Raw genomic sequence first — 15,001 nt, 5'->3', positions numbered from 1 at the left:
TGACCTAGATCTATAATTGCTGGTCCTCTTTTGGCCGTGACTCGCAGGCTTGGAGTTGCTGCCCAGCCACGGACATGTTCGTTGCGCTTTTAGCCATGCTTTGAATGGATGTGGTGGTCGAGACACTTTTGAATATCGTTTGACGCCTGAGAGCGGGCCGGTTCTCATGCTTGCTTGGGCCGGTGCCCACTGGCGTCTTCAATTTTGACATTCATGCTGCTCCCCGGTGTTCAGCTAACTAATTAATTAGACGTGCCCTCGTCGCACTTTCATCCGAGCTAATCGAACCCGTCAATAACACCACTGATGAACCCATGCTTTTCTCATGTTCCCCCCGCGAGTGCACTGCACGAGCTTGACTCTGAAGACCAAGCCGCAACCCCCTCCGCTCCTGAAAAGCAACGACCGCCAGAATCCACAGTCGGCGGCTGAGTGAAGAAACTCCGGACTGCCTCTTGATGCAGTCATGATTCTGAACGCCTCAAAGCCAAAGGTATCTCCTGCACTTCTTGGTGCCACAGCGGCATTTGATCCGTGTTTTTCCTGAGGCCACCTCTTCATCCATCTCTTCATCCTCCTCCTCCTCCTTGTCAAGGTAGTCAAACGTGAGCTCCTCTCCAGAAGCTATGTCTCTGGTCGCGAAGAAGGCAATTTCGTAGACCTTGGGGTCATGTTTGTTGTAAGATACAACGTACTGCCGGCAGTTCGGATCGCACGAGTGGTTAAGGAAGCGCGTTGGTCCACCGTGAAACTGGCCATCGATGACGTACAGCTCCTCCTGGCCGAAGCCACACGTCTCCGCAAACTTGTCGAGCGAGTAAAGGTAACTGTCCTTCGCTCCATGGGCGAGACTCTCACGCCGTGAGGCTTCGGCATCGGTGATGATCTCACCGCGATACGTATCCACGAATTGTCCGATCCTAAGCTGCGTTTTGGAACGAATGCCCCAGCCTCTTCCATCTGGGGTCTTGAATATTTCCAGGGGGACTTTCCGACCGTGTTGGACTACTCGTGTTTTGCAAGTTGGTCCGCACTTGCATTTGGGGTTGCATTCGTAAATTACGGTTCGTCTTTCCAAATAAAAAGGAACGAGGCATCCCGCCCGAGGACCGCTGGAGTAGTATGGGAACTTCTTTGGCAGCCCAGTGGTATCTCCCTCTCCTGTATTTTTTATTCGCTCCCAGCGGGCGCGCTCCTCGGGGAGCATGCGTTCTGTGTCGTTGACAGCGGCATATTCAAGGCAGTCACACAGCTTCGAGTACTCGCACCCAATGCCTTGGCCCATGTGGGCGCGACATTTTGTGCAGCCAGTGACGGTGTCTTCATCAGCCGCATGAACGCCGTCGCCGAGGATGTTCTTGTCGATGAACGTGAAGCTTAACGGCGGCGAGGAGTTGTCAACCTCGTTGATGAGGCCAACTTTGGGACCGGGTATTCGCTCAAGGCGCGATAGAACTTCTTGCCTCACAGCTCTCTCCGCTGTGTCCGTTCGTGCATGCTGAGCGTTCTCAAGCATGGAGGGTGTGACAATCTGACGAATGTCGACGCGAGTGATGTTGGGGCTTGAAGACTGTGATTTTTGTGAGCGCAATGAACAATCCCACTGATTCGGCTTGGTTACCGGCACTACGACCGTCATGCCATCGAGCTCTTTCAGCTCTCCATTGTAGACCTTGACATTGGAAATGGGAGACTGGGCTTGATTCAGGCGTCGGTCGTTCTTTCCTGTGTGAACGCGAGGACGCGTCTCGCTGCGACATCACGTGATGAGTTAGCCCAAGCGTCTACCTGGAGCAGGTTACGCGTTCGCATGGCGACAGATGGCGTACCTGCTTCCGGTTGACAATGACTCCAGGTATTTTTGGAGCTTCTCGATGCAAGACGAAAGCTCATTGACTGGGTGCCAGGAAAGAGGTGTGGCTGTGGGAGCGCCGGCGGGAGCTGCCCAGCGGAGTAGATATTCCTCGACCTTCACGCGCGTCAGCTCTGAGTGTACCTCACAGTTGGCTGTCAAGTCTTACTGAGTCATGATCTACGCGATGGCAGATAATTTCGTTGACCTGGTGACGTGAGTGACGCGTTGGCGAGTAATTGGGTGGGCACCTTGGGAGTGAAGCGGACGCACCAAGCCATTGTGGACACGCCGCCGAGGCGGGACCGTAACCGCATCCAGCGCCTGCCTGAGCATGATTCACCCTAAATAGATACATTAGTATTCCTTTTCTAGCCATGTTTTCTAGGTCTATTAGTAGATAGAGTATCTCTTAGAGAGGAGAGAGAGAAAAATAGAGAGAAAGAAGAGTAGTAAGGTAATAAGGGCTTAAGGGTGTTATAGAAAACTTACCTTTTTATTCTCTTTCTTTAGTATAAGAAAGTAGAAGGTAAGGTAGTAGCCTAATTAGTAAGATAGAGGTAAAGCTAGAATATTCTTAGAAATTAGAATCTTACTTAAACCTTTAGCTTAGATAAGCTAAAATAGACTAAACCTAAATAAGTAAGGCCTTAAAAATTCTTAGCTATAATATTTATTAAGATTACTATCTTCTCTCTTTCTACTAATTTAAGCTAAAATACAAGCTTATATTAATTCTTAATTTTTCTTTATCTAGTCTTTACTCTAACTACTTACTATTATAGAGCTAGATATAAAGAATTTTTAATACTTAACTCTTAATTCTCTACTTTATATCTTGCTTTTACAATATAAGGCTAAGACTATAGTATAAGGAAGAGTAATTAGGAAAGATAATCTTTATTCTATAAAGTGTAGCAATCTAAATGACTAAATTATTCTGTCCGTTCTCCTGATCTCCTCCAGGTCAGGGGGTATCAAAGTGTCCTTTAAAGACTTGCGAAAAGAGTTTACAGAAGAAGTACCCTCTAGAGGGAAAAGCTACGAGGATGTTGCTGAAAAAAGGAAACATTGAAGTCAAGACTCATCATATCAGGCAGGTAGTAAAAATGAATGTACTTAACACCAGATAAGCGGGGCGATGTGTCAGATGTAAACACTACGCTCTGGTGAAAACATGAACAAGAAATCTGCAGGTAATGCTTTCAATTTTGACGAAGGATGTGAGTGACGCACTCATTCCAAGCCGCCGAATGGTTCGAATGGCCGCATTGCATCCATCGAGTCGCGGTCGTGAATATCCATCGATGCGAGATTCTCCATGGTCATGACCTCGTGGATGCTCAAGCCCTCGTGCCTACTCGACGCGTCGTAGTCAAAGCCAGTGGGTGAGAATGTGCTGTCCTCGGCGTCTTGGTCGTAGGCTCCCTTGTGTAGTAGGCCATCACGGCTCCTAGGCGGAGTGGCTGGGACTTCGCTGAGCCGCGAGTCTGCTTGCATGGCCGAGCTTGAGGCACGACCGCTGTGGCGACTCGAATCAGAAGTAAACGAGGCGCCACGAGGGCGCAAACTTGATCTCTGGGGCAGCTTTCCGGACCGCAAGCCACTGGTCGGAGGCGTCATCAGGCCAGAGAGCAAACCGGATGTTGGTGGCAAATTTCTCGAAGGTGTCTGCTCCTGACTGCCTTCTCCATTCGACCTGTTGCGCGCGCCGACACTACTCTCTCGGTTCTTGCGCCAACCGCCGAGCAACCCAGCGAAATGTGCGGCCTTGGGTGAGGCAAAGTTGGAAATGCTTGCGAGAGCAGGGAATGAAATGTTACCTCCGCCTGCATTAAGCCGCTCTTTCTCGTGCTGTTCCATCTGCAAATTCGTCCGGATCCTGATGGCAGCATTCTGCACGACCTCACGATCGAAATTCGGCGTCGCGAGCGCATTGATGAGGTCAGTAATGTCGTCAACCCGAACTCCAAGAAGCTCACGCAGCCACCCAATCTCTGTTTCCATTTGCTTCACCCTCTGCGGCGAGTCTGGACCGACTTCATGCAACTGCTGTTCCAGACGCTCGATCCGCTGCTCGCGCTCTTGAAGTTGCTCTTGGAGAACGACGATGGATTCACGAAGTGCTTGCGGCGAAACCTTGTCCTGGGCGCTGGGAAGAGCTGATTCTTGGGAGGGTCCGGCGGGGGATTTGGCACTCTGAGCTGCAAGAGCAGCGGCGTGTGCGGCAGACTTGGCCACCTCGAGCTTCTCTTCCATGTGCAAGACCTTGTCCTGAAGGTAGTCGTTTTTCTCGTTGGCAAGAGAAAGACGATCATTCAGATGCTCTTCAGCGTGTTGCTTGTCTTCGATGGTTGTGGCCAAGTCACGGTTGTGCTGACGGTGCAACTCCTCGATCTCCTTCTCATAGCGTCGCTGTTGATCTTCCATTCTCTGCGCAACCCTCTGCTGTTGAATCTGAATCTCTTTCTCGTAGCGTTGTTGCTGGTCCTCCAGAGTTCTTTCATAGCGCTGCTGCTGCTCTTCAATTGCCTTCTCGTAGCGATGCTGCTGCTCCTTGAGCGCACGGTCGCGACCTTCATGAGCCTCGCGAACAGCATCCCGCTTAGAGTCAGCTTCACTTTCGAGCAGGATCTCATGCCTGGCCTTCTCCGTGTCCCGCTCCATCCGGACGCTGTCGATTTCTTGCCGGAGTCTGCTATTCTCGCTTTCGAGTTCAGCCCGAACGACATTGACCTGGTTGTTGGCAGCCTCGAGGTCTGCTTCCATGAGAACGCGAGTGCGCTTGATTTCAGCCCTCGCGGCTTCCCGCGATTCGTGAAATTCGCGTTCAAATCGTTCGGCTCTCTTCTGGTACTCCAAGGATTCCAAGCGGAATTTGTTGGCGTTCTCTTCCATGACAATATTCTGTCTCTGTGTCTGCTCCAAAATGACCTTTAACCTCATACCCTCGCGTTCTTGAGTTTCGAGTCTTTCCATCTCTCGTTCCAATCTTTCGCGGGTTCGAGCTTCGGCCTCTATCCTTGCCCGGAGTGTCTCGAAACGCTTGACATGATCCTCTTCCTGTTTCTGCCATTTCGATTTCTCGTCTGCGACTTGACTCGCCGCGGAAACCATGTCCTTCTGGAGCTGTTCAAGTCTCGCGCGCATCTTCTCTCTGCCGCGGATAGACTCGTGATTCTGCGACTCGAGAGTACTGATATTTCGACGAAGGATTTCATTGTCTTCAATGGCCTGTTGAATCTCCGAATGCCATTTCTTCGATGAGAGGCGATACTCGTCAAGGGTTGCTTCGAGCGCTTCGTTTTGCGTCTCGAGGGTGACCAGACGGCGGCGAAGCTCTTCTTGGTCTCTTTCCGAAGATTGCAGGCTCAATTTGAGATCGTGAATTCCCTCGGTCATGGACCGCATTCTTTGGTCATCATCCCGAACTTGAGCTCGAAGAAGCTGAAGTTCTTCCTCGGTGAGAGCGAGTCTCCGTTGGGCATCATGCTCGGCGCTTTCGGCGATCCTGCGGCTTTCGGTCGCGACTTCAATGATTTGCTTGTTTTCATCAAGTGTCCTCTGAAACTCAGCGATCTTCGCCTCAGCCTCAGCATCGATCTCGGCTCTCCTGGCATCGACCAGTGCCATGCTTTGGCGGTTGAGGGCTTCTTCCATGATCTCTCGTAGGTCATCCAGTTGGTCAGTCGAAGTCGATCTGGCGAGGGACATCTTGAGGTCAGCCAACGCTTGGTAGAATTCTGCAACATCAACACCACCGGTGTTGCTGGCTGGCTGCGAGGGAATGTGTTGGCTCAAGGCCTCGGCAACAACGCTTTTCATCTTTTCGAGTTTGCGGTTTCTTCCTGGGGACCGATTGCGGGGGAAAGATTCCAGCTCATCGTCCTCGTCGTCGGCGTCGCTCTCCCCAGTGCCAATGGATGGACTTCTTCGGAGATTGCGCCCGGTTTGTTTCATGGTCAGAGCGGAAACAGAGTCGCTGATAAGGTGGATGCTCTTCTCAAGAGGACCAAGGCGGCTTTGTAAGACGCTGTCGATAATGTTGTCGACATGGTGATCAAAGAATCGGCTCCGAGCTTGAACCTTGGCCTCCTCGTCTGTCGAGACAATGTCGTCCCAATCGCTGACGGGCACATCGTCTCGGTCATTCAGTCTGTGGACAGGAGAATCGTAAGCCAGACCAGCCTTTGAATCACTGAATGGATCTTGAGCTGATGGGGAGTCCTGAGCTCCGGTGGATGGGTACAAGTGCTGAGCATGGGTGCTAGGGGATGGGCTCCTGAATAGAGCCGCTTCAGGCCGTTCAATCGGTCTCTTCCGAAGCGGGCTCGAACGTGTCCAAGGAGGAGTCTCTTTCAATACTCCGTACTCGGACCCCTGATCATTCATGGCCCTCATAACATCGTCGATTTCGTCAAATGTGGGCCTCTCCTCAACCTCGCTGTCGCCGTATTGTGCAGGCTTGTTGGGTTCCAAGGCTGTCATGAACGAGCCTCCCTCACTAGGCTGGTACGTGTTCGTATGGGCCGGGCTACGACTCAATGCATCAGGACCTGCACTAGCACGTCCAGTATTCCGGTCGCCTTCATTGACGTCCATCGAAGGCTTGGTGACGTGCAAGCCGAAGTTGAAGGCACCCTCGAACCCCGAGTTCTGTGGGTCAACCGAGGTCTTGCTTTCTTCCTGGCTGTGACTGGTAGACTGTGAGTGCTTGGGAGGTTCAAAGATCGATGAAGCATTGGGCTCAAATGGCGAGGCTTGGGGTGTCCGACTATCAGGGGTTTGGTTCTCTTTTCCTTCAGGAATTGGGCTGACAGCAGATCGCGGCAGATCCGATCTAACTGAATTCTGTGCAAAAGTAGCATCACCAAGAGGTTGCAGGGGGGCATTCGATGGAAGAACGTGCGGTCTGGCAAACTGCGGCTCGGTGTCACCGTCCTGCCCACCACGACGCGCCTTCTTTTGCCTCCACTCGGCCTGGACTGGCCGACCTGCCTCGTCGAGCGTCTCTTCATCGGTCTGGACCTGTTGATTTGGATCCGGGCGGATGATTGGAATCGCTTTGGAGCGTTTGGCGGGCTTGACAATGTCCGCATCTTGAATGTCGATGTTGAACAGCCTCTTTCCTTCAGATTCGTCGCCGGCTTGAGCACGTCGTGCAGCATTGCTCTGCGTGTTCGTGGCATCTGACCTGAAAGCAGGACCTTGCGCAGAGAAATCGAACGTAGAACGCGGCATAGAGGACACGGTTTGCTGAGGCTGCGCTGGTCCGAAGCTCCCGACTTTGAAAGAGGGAACGAAGCTTGGGACAGCAGCATGGAGTTTAGTACTACCTCTGCTAGGCGGCAGACCTTGGGTATTCTGCTCTTGCTGTTGCTGCATCGGGGCAAATTGAGAGGTGGTGGGAGTTGAAGAGGTGGAGGAAGCACCCGGATTGAATTTGAATTCCTTCGCATTGACATTCAATTTCGATGCTGTCGATTTGATGGAGCCCTGACTAGAGTGGCTGACATGGAGGCTGCTGTTGTTGTACTGGGAGCTGCCGAAAGTCTGCTGCGAGGAAGATGTCCCAGCGGTAGCCGTCGAACGATCGTTCTGCCCCTCAAAGCTAGGGTTGGTTCCAGCGTCCGAAATGGTCGTTTTGGTATCGTCGTCGCCACGCTCATGGAACACAGGTCCAGGCCCTCCGAGATGCTCAGAGAAAGGTTGATCTTGTGGTTGAGGCTGGTTCGCCTGCCACATAGTCTCGTAACCATTGACCTGCGTTGGTTTGTTTGGAGGGCTATAGATTCCATATTTGGTGCCAAATTCACCGTCCTCGTCTAGTTGCCGATCGATGGCTTGCTCCAGATGATATTCAGCATCGCGTATTTCCCTCTCCAAGTTTTCGCTGATGTTGTGGCGGTGACTACCACGCGGAGTTGGAACGACGATGTTCTGATGGTGGTTCTGCATTTGGGTCGGGCGCGGCGGGGTGCGAGGCCTCTCCTGACAGCCTTCCTCTTCGGTTTCTTCTTCCGGTAACTTGTCCAGGGTTGACTGTGGCCGAGTAGAGAATAGTTGTTGTTGCTGCTGTTGCTGCTGCTGGAGGAGCTGCGCCTGCAAATGTTGTTGCTGCTGCTGCATTTGAGAGAAGACGTCGTTCGAATGGGGAAAGGGATATTGTTGGGTCTGCTGGACACCGTATGGCGAAACGGGCGAGGCTGTATCCCCAAGCATAGGCGTGCTAGTTGGCATGGCCGGAGAGCCTCCGCGAAAGGCGTTGTGACCCATGAATAAGCTGGGTGAGATCCCGGCAAGCGGCGGCGTTGGTTGCTGCTGAGGAACGTTGGCAGGCGACGCATATGTCGAATGTCTCGACAAGTGCCCGCTGGGGCGAGCATTTCCAAATGGCGAGATTGGAGAGGCGATTGAGGTTCTGGACATGTGGCCTGGTATGCCTGGAGATGGCCCAGAGGGCAGCGAGAAAGGCGCGGAAACAGCTCCAAATCCGGAGCTTCCCACAGAAGCAGGTTGCGGTTGGGGGGAGAAGGCCGAAAATTGTGCAGAAGCGGACCGGGATATTGTTTTAGGGTCGTCCACTGGTTCATCACCTCCCAGGCTGACTCCGAGGGCGGCAAGCCTCTGTTCAGTCAGAAAGTCGACATATTGCTCCCATTCCGCCTTGTCGGGTATGTGGATGCTGGTTTTGCCAGTATTCTTCCATTGTTCAGCCTCTTCTTCGGGGTCTGGGAAAATTGCGCGTGCTTGAGATAGCGCCGATGGCTCTTGGACACTGCTGTCACCTGTATCGAACCCGCGAGTGCTGTACCCGGCCTGCTCAAACTGCTTCAATCGCTGCTCCAACTCGCCACGGGACAGGGGCCGCGGCGGCCCTCCTTGCTTGCCTCTCAAGTGATCTTGCGGCACATGAATTACAATGTTCCTGCCTCTCCACAAGACCCGCTTCTTCGGACGCGGTTTGGGGTATTCAGCGACCTTTGGAGGTGGTGGCGGTGGATTATCTACCTTCGAGGCAGTAGAAGGGGGTGCTGGAGCCGGTGCTGGAACAGAAGCTCTGGAACCCGGGCGTGAATTCAGTGGAGAGGACGGCCGCGGACGAGGCCCTGGAGGAGCTAGAGAATCTTTTGGCGGCGGGCGAGGAGCAAGCGTCTTATCTTGGGGTTGCGGCTCTGGCCCGTGGCGACTTGACAGACTCCGCACATCACTCCTAGCGTCTGCATCGAAAAGGACTTCGGCCTTGAGATCTGCGTCGCTTATTTCAGGCACCGCAGGGGGTGTTGGGTCTGCAAACCGCGAGGCCATCATCTTTTCAATGGTCTCTCGGCCCTTTTGGCCGAATTGTGCCCAAAAGTCGGCTTGCTTCAAGGTCAGGTTGCTTTTACGTGACTTGTGACCTTTGCGTTTCTTTCGAGTCGATCCCTCTGCCCTCGGGCGACGCTTCGAAGGACCGCCGGCCGGGTTCTCTTCGTCAGACTCGTCTTCTGTCGAGCCGTCGCTCCACCAATTGGCCTTTTCTGACTGCCACTGGCCGGTGAGAAACTGTTTGATCCAACGCTCGGTGGGCTCCTTGGGGAAAAAGAGCTGGGGTTGGTTGGTTCTAGACGAGCCGGTGGCCTGGTCTTGTTCCTTTGCTTGCCACTCTTCGCCAGTAAGCGTCGGACTAGAAGAATCCTGTTTGAGAAAGGGGATTCGCTTCGGGAGAAGATGGTCCAGGCCAAAGCGAAGCTTGGGCGAGCTCGAGTCCTCCAAGCGATTGGGTATCAGATGGTCCAAGCCGAACTTGGGTGACGGCTCGTCTTCAAACTCGTCGCTGCTGACAAAAGTATCCCTATTGTGCCGCGTGGACTTTTCCTTGAGGCCTGGCGGAGGGGCTTGGTATGGGGATCCCCAGCTGGTGGTGAAATAGGCCGGGTCGTCGGCCGGAGGCTTTGACGCGCTCAACGGCGTTCGAGGGAGGCCCCCAAGCGACGGCAAGGTTGGGAGCGGAGGAAGCTCAGGACTCGAGTGACCGAGGGTCTGGGTAGGAGAGGGTGCAGACCACGAGTCTTGCGAAGGAGAGGCAGCGGGATCTCGGCCACTTTTCCCTTGGACTGGAACGGTGGGATCGCGTTGAGCTTGCATCCAACATCAATGTTTTGGCTTGGCGAGGATGGACGGCGGGCGAGCGGACGCGTCGCGGGGAAGGGGGAGAGGCCTGCAAGGACTGAAATTCTCACGAAAGCCGGCGTGGCTATGACGCGCAAAGATGCACGGGAGGGCGGACCCGGGAGACGAAAGGAATGTTGACAAGGCCAAGAAAGGACAGGACGCGGCGGCGGAGAGCAGCAAGCTTAGGCAAGCAGGGTCGATGGCATTGTCGTGCAAATGGGCGGATCGTTTGGGTTGGTTGGATGAGGGGTGCGGTGCGGTGCGGTGCGGTGCGTTGCGAGCTGCAGGTCGCGTCGAGGCAGGGTTGATTGATTCGATGGACGAGACGAGACGAGACGAGACGAGGACGAGGAAGAAGCGGAGTCGGCGATGGGGAGAGGACCGAAGAACAGCAACCAAGAGGACCGAGCACGAGCAGTCGGTGCAGTGGAGACTGGCTGGGGTGGAGAAGAGGGTGCTGGTGGTACGTGACGATGATTGTCCACCTCAGGGCAGGGCAGGCAGGGCAGGGCAGGGCAGGACAGGAGGCGGAGCAGGTTTGCCTGCGGTACGGTCCCTACGCGGAACGCGACAGGCGGCGGCCGGGATCATTAGACAGTGCGAAAAAGCAACCGCCCGCTTCCTTGCTCGCCGTGATGTGTTGGCACTACCACAACAAATAATGCAATTACCGGCCGCCTGTGTACAAAATCTTCCCAATAGCACCTTTGGCTATTGTCGACCGACGTGGACGCCTCGTCCGCCAGTGGCTCCCGTCTCCGTCCTCTTCACCGACCGAAATGCCTCAAACCACATCACCCACTGTCCTCGTCCTCGTCCTCGTCCTCGTCCTCGTCCTCGTCCACGTCCACATGGCCGCCCGCCCCGAACGCTGTGCGGCCCGCTGCCACTCTCCCTGTCCCATCCCTGCCCATAAACCTTAAATCGGCCCTGTGTTCCCCGGATTTTGGCTGTCTCTGTTGCTTGTCGTTGTCCCTTGTTCCGCCACTCGACTAGTCCCACGCCTCATCCACCACCGAGCCACCAGGGACGAAATTTTGGCGATGATATTCATCCGGATTCCTCGTGATGCTGTGTATTTATACATGTCCAACGCCTCAAAAAGCCCTTTGCTCCGAAACCCAGCAGCACACGCCCCCTTCTACAAGCCCGAGTCGCCCTTTTCTCTCTCCCAGTACGGCTTGTAAGCTTTCCAGTCCGCACAAGTCTGCTGCATGTCTGAAATGTCTCCAATCGTCCCCAGGATCTGGTCCGCCGACTCTAAGAATTGCACACTCAGTCCGTCGGTAACATGCCTGTCCGAGTTAGCCATTCGTAGCTTCGACGTCATGTTCCAGAGTCTTGACTCACCAGGCAATGTGACAATGCATGAGCTGGGAAAAAAAGAAAGACAAAGGGTCAGCAAAGGACTGTCTGCGCTGGGGGGAAGGCGCGACTTACCCATGCGCCCGGGTTATCTGCGGGAAACGCAACTAGCAAATGTCCACCCGTTGCCGACCCCGGCATGATGGCAACATCGCGCCGCGGCGGGTTATCCCACACGAGATCGTCCAAATTACCGTCCCAGTCCCCAACTCCATTTTTTAAGATGTAGAAGTCATGTCCGTGCAGATGTATAGGGTGCTCAATTGGCACTGCAGCCGTGTTGTGGATGACCCAAAAGTACCACTGGATGGTTGCTTCGGTTAGAATCTGAAAATGGTCCAAAACGGTTTTTTTTTTCTTTTTTTCTGCGTACCTTTCCGGGTTGGTCCATGTGATAGATGTTCTGACTCTTCTCATAGCTGGTGTCTCCATCCAAGACGTATTGCAATGTCGGTTTCGACCAGTCAATGTCCATGGCGCTGTCGTTCAGATACCACCTGGACTGTTTAGCAACAATTGCTGAGTCATCCCTCGACCGACAACTTACTGAACAAGTCCGTCAGATGTCGCACCGTTGAACGTCAGGTTGAGTCCAGAGAAGAATTGGGCAAACTCATCTCTGGGCACATTGGTCTCCCAGTACGGCTGTAGTCCCGAAGGATCATTGCAGGCTTTGTCGATGCCCGTTGCAGATGCTGTCGTTGGTAGAGCCGTCCCTGCCTGATCGTAATGCAAGACAGCACCAAGCACAGTGCCGGCTGCGGCAGTAGTCATTGCATTTGTGCTGCACGATGCAATGTCAGTCCGCATCCAGTAATTGCTGCCATCATCTTGGTCCGCGGTGAAAACGATGTCGTATCTTTGACCGATTCCGATCATGATGGAAGTCTTCTGAATTGGATGGATGGGGACAAAGTCTGCTGCTATTACTTCGAAGTCGTGCCCGTCCTAGACGGAGTTAGACTGACAAGGTTTCGATCATTGGTGTATCTTACTTACCATGGAGAAGATAAAATAGGTGTCGACAGAAATATTGATCAGTCTCAAGCGGTACTTTTTGCCCTTGGTGACTGTGATTGTGGTGTACTTGCCTCCGCCTGTTGCATTGACCATGGAGCCATTCACTAGCACATTCAACGGGAGAGGTGGAGCGGGGGAGTGGATCGCGAGCGAATTCTTCGTCCATGCGGTCTCGTCGTACGTTTCGGAGAGTGGAAGTGGGCCTAGATCAACGTCGTAGTTGGCTGTGGCCGGACCATTGATCACAAGTGGGCCAGCGATCCCATCCCCGTACTGGGCAGAATGATGCGAGTGGTACCATGATACTTGCCACAACGTAAGCTGGTGTCGATGACAGAGAGGGAAAACACAAACCTCCGAATTGGGTTGCCTGAAACCGATACGTGTGGCTTTTTCCAGGGGGAATGGGACATTCTGTGATACCATTGGCTCCATCATGCTGATTGGTGTTCAGCTGTCTGATGCCATGCCAGTGGATGCTGGTCCCGTTGTCTTGCATTTTGTTGACGACTGTGACCTCGAAGTAATCGCCCCAATCTAGGCTCGGTCAGGCACTCTGGTCTCTGTTCATAATCCTGAGAGGCATTGGTACGTACTTCCTGTAAGGGTAGGGCCCGGAAATTGACCGTTGATGAGTAGCATTGGTCTGCAAAAGCCGTCGCCAATGCCTTTGCTCATGTATTCGGCACAGTCGGTGACATTCGAAATCTCGAGAGTGTAGTAATTGGTCTTGCCGGTGGTCGGGTGCTTGGTGTCAAAATCAGTTGCGATGCTGAATCCACCACCCCAGCAAGCTCGCGAGGTTGGTCCATTCGTGCATTCTGAGTCGGGAACTCTTGACGTAGTGGAAGTGCTCGCCGTGGTCGACGAAGCGTCAGCCCGCCGCACAAGATCCGCAAATGCAGGTGGGATGGTCGCTGCAAAGCTCTGAGTGAAGAGCACCACAAAGAATGTCCCGATGATCCAAAATGGAAACATGTTGAAGCGAAAGAATGCTCCCTGACAGCAAGTAATTCGGGTCAACGAAGGAATCAAGCAATGGACGGGTCAATCCTCAGCCTCGTCCAAAACGAAGGTGAAAACTGGAAGTTGGTGGTGATGACGAGGAACGAGGCTAAGCCGAGAATTCCTCGTGTTTTAAAGTAAAACTGAGCCTGGTCTGCCTTCGTGATGATAAGAATAATATGAGGGCCCTGAAACGCCATAATGCAGCCAGTATCAAGGGTCCAGAACGGCGGCAGAAAGGTTCAGAGTGGTCAACTCGCCTGGGCTCGAGTTCAGCAGCGATTGTGGATGCCCATGCAACCCAGCTAAGCGAAGCTTAGGATGAACCTTGTCATCCGCCAGTATCCACAACTCGAGCCTCATGGGCCGTATCGGCCCACAGCTTCTATGGTCCGCTGTAGCTTATCCTTGGCGATATGGGCCTGGAAATGGTGGAGGATCGTGGAGTGCTGTCCCAAGAATATCTCACTCTGGCAATATAGCCAAGGAACGAGGCGTGATGCAGCTTTGAGGTGGAGTGGTAATAAGGCTAGCCCTTCAGCGTGTGGAGCTGAGCTGACATGCGGACGCCAGATACGATAATTTGCCCGACAGCCCTGTCAGGTCAAGTCTCGTGGGACGTGTTCTGTTGAGCCTGGTGTCGCTGCGAATGTCTCTAGTTCTGCCTTTTGCTTCTTCTATCCTGCTAGCCTTTGTGGTGAATGGCCGAGTGCGCAGCTGGTCCCGTTGAGAGTCCAAGACGGCTCGAGGTTCTGACTCTATACCGATCTTACCGGGCAAACCCCTCCGCCCACGACAATTCGAGCAGATTAGCCGGGATAAGCGATGGATTGCACGGGTCATTTTGGCAAGCGAGTGCCTGACAGCCAAGCTGAGCAGTCAGTACAGTGCAAGGTGTAGTCAGTGAGGGCCGGAAGTCCCCATTGGCCTGTGGAATGACTTTTCGAAAGGATGTTAACTTTAGAACGGGTTGTCGAGTGGCGGCACGTGGAAGGCTAGAGAGCAGGAGTCTGGCCTGACCTCCATGGAGAGCAAGAGGGTTGGGGCTCCAGGATGATGGCTTCGGCAGTCATCAAAACAGCCGAACGGGAAGACCTCATGGCAGGGAAAATTTGACTTCGCCCCCCAGCAGGAGGACGGCAAGATGGCAGTCAGGACTTGGATTGACGAAGTCATTGTGCATATGATCTGCCTACTGGGATGAGACACATCAGCAATAAACCCCAACCGACCGCCATCGCGATTACTTACCCGTATGTCCTCCACCACCAATCCGTCAGAAGGTTCCCAATTCGGGCTGTTCCATGATGGAGGTTCGGAAGCACAAGCAACAGTGCCTGGGCTGAGCTGGGCTGGGCTGAGCTGGTCAGCCGCATGGCCAATGGGAGTTGTCAGCGCCGGTTGGTGGCGACATGCACTCCGGAGGATAACACCACGGGGCTTGTTGTTTCCGCTGGTTCCATTTGGGAGTCGGAGGAAAAGAGGGTTGCAAGCGACAATGGGGCCACGGACACCCAAAGGCCCCCTCCATCACCAAAAAGAATCCGGTCGTTTGCGCAAACTTTCCGATCGTTTGCCGAGGCTTCCCAAGGGCCTGGTAAATGG

The 15,001-nt window shown here is 53.7% G+C and overlaps 3 protein-coding genes across 3 annotated transcripts; all 3 read right to left on the bottom strand.

Annotated features, from left to right (window-relative positions):
* Positions 1-189: 189 nt before the first annotated feature.
* J3D65DRAFT_627402 (uncharacterized protein) lies at positions 190-2,320 on the bottom strand. Its single transcript, XM_066800538.1, has 5 exons — positions 2,126-2,320; positions 2,022-2,060; positions 1,830-1,969; positions 1,622-1,751; positions 190-1,570 (listed from the first exon to the last, which is right to left on the bottom strand). Exons 1-5 carry the CDS (start codon positions 2,186-2,188, stop codon positions 482-484), a joined length of 1,461 nt encoding a protein of 486 aa, XP_066654515.1. The 5' UTR covers positions 2,189-2,320; the 3' UTR covers positions 190-481.
* Positions 2,321-3,088: 768 nt separating this feature from the next.
* On the bottom strand, positions 3,089-9,979 carry J3D65DRAFT_555178 (uncharacterized protein; the record flags this gene model as incomplete). The annotated part of the gene is made up of 3 exons (XM_066797216.1): positions 3,089-4,315; positions 4,448-8,961; positions 9,052-9,979. 3 exons carry the CDS (start codon positions 9,977-9,979, stop codon positions 3,089-3,091), a joined length of 6,669 nt encoding a protein of 2,222 aa, XP_066654514.1.
* A 1,168-nt stretch (positions 9,980-11,147) lies between these two features.
* J3D65DRAFT_555185 (laccase-1 precursor) lies at positions 11,148-13,369 on the bottom strand (the record flags this gene model as incomplete). The annotated part of the gene is made up of 8 exons (XM_066797217.1): positions 11,148-11,301; positions 11,357-11,379; positions 11,447-11,674; positions 11,745-11,873; positions 11,924-12,319; positions 12,371-12,696; positions 12,746-12,928; positions 12,988-13,369. The coding sequence occupies 8 exons, from the start codon at positions 13,367-13,369 to the stop codon at positions 11,148-11,150; spliced, it is 1,821 nt and encodes a 606-aa protein (XP_066654513.1).
* Between the last annotated feature and the right edge of the window lie 1,632 nt (positions 13,370-15,001).

This window comes from Phyllosticta citribraziliensis (assembly GCF_038025025.1).
Source record: "Phyllosticta citribraziliensis strain CPC 17464 chromosome Unknown J3D65scaffold_7, whole genome shotgun sequence".
Lineage (NCBI taxonomy): Eukaryota > Fungi > Ascomycota > Dothideomycetes > Botryosphaeriales > Phyllostictaceae > Phyllosticta > Phyllosticta citribraziliensis.
The sequence above is the reverse complement of the archived record's forward strand: the minus strand, read 5'-3'. Positions and strand labels throughout refer to the sequence as shown.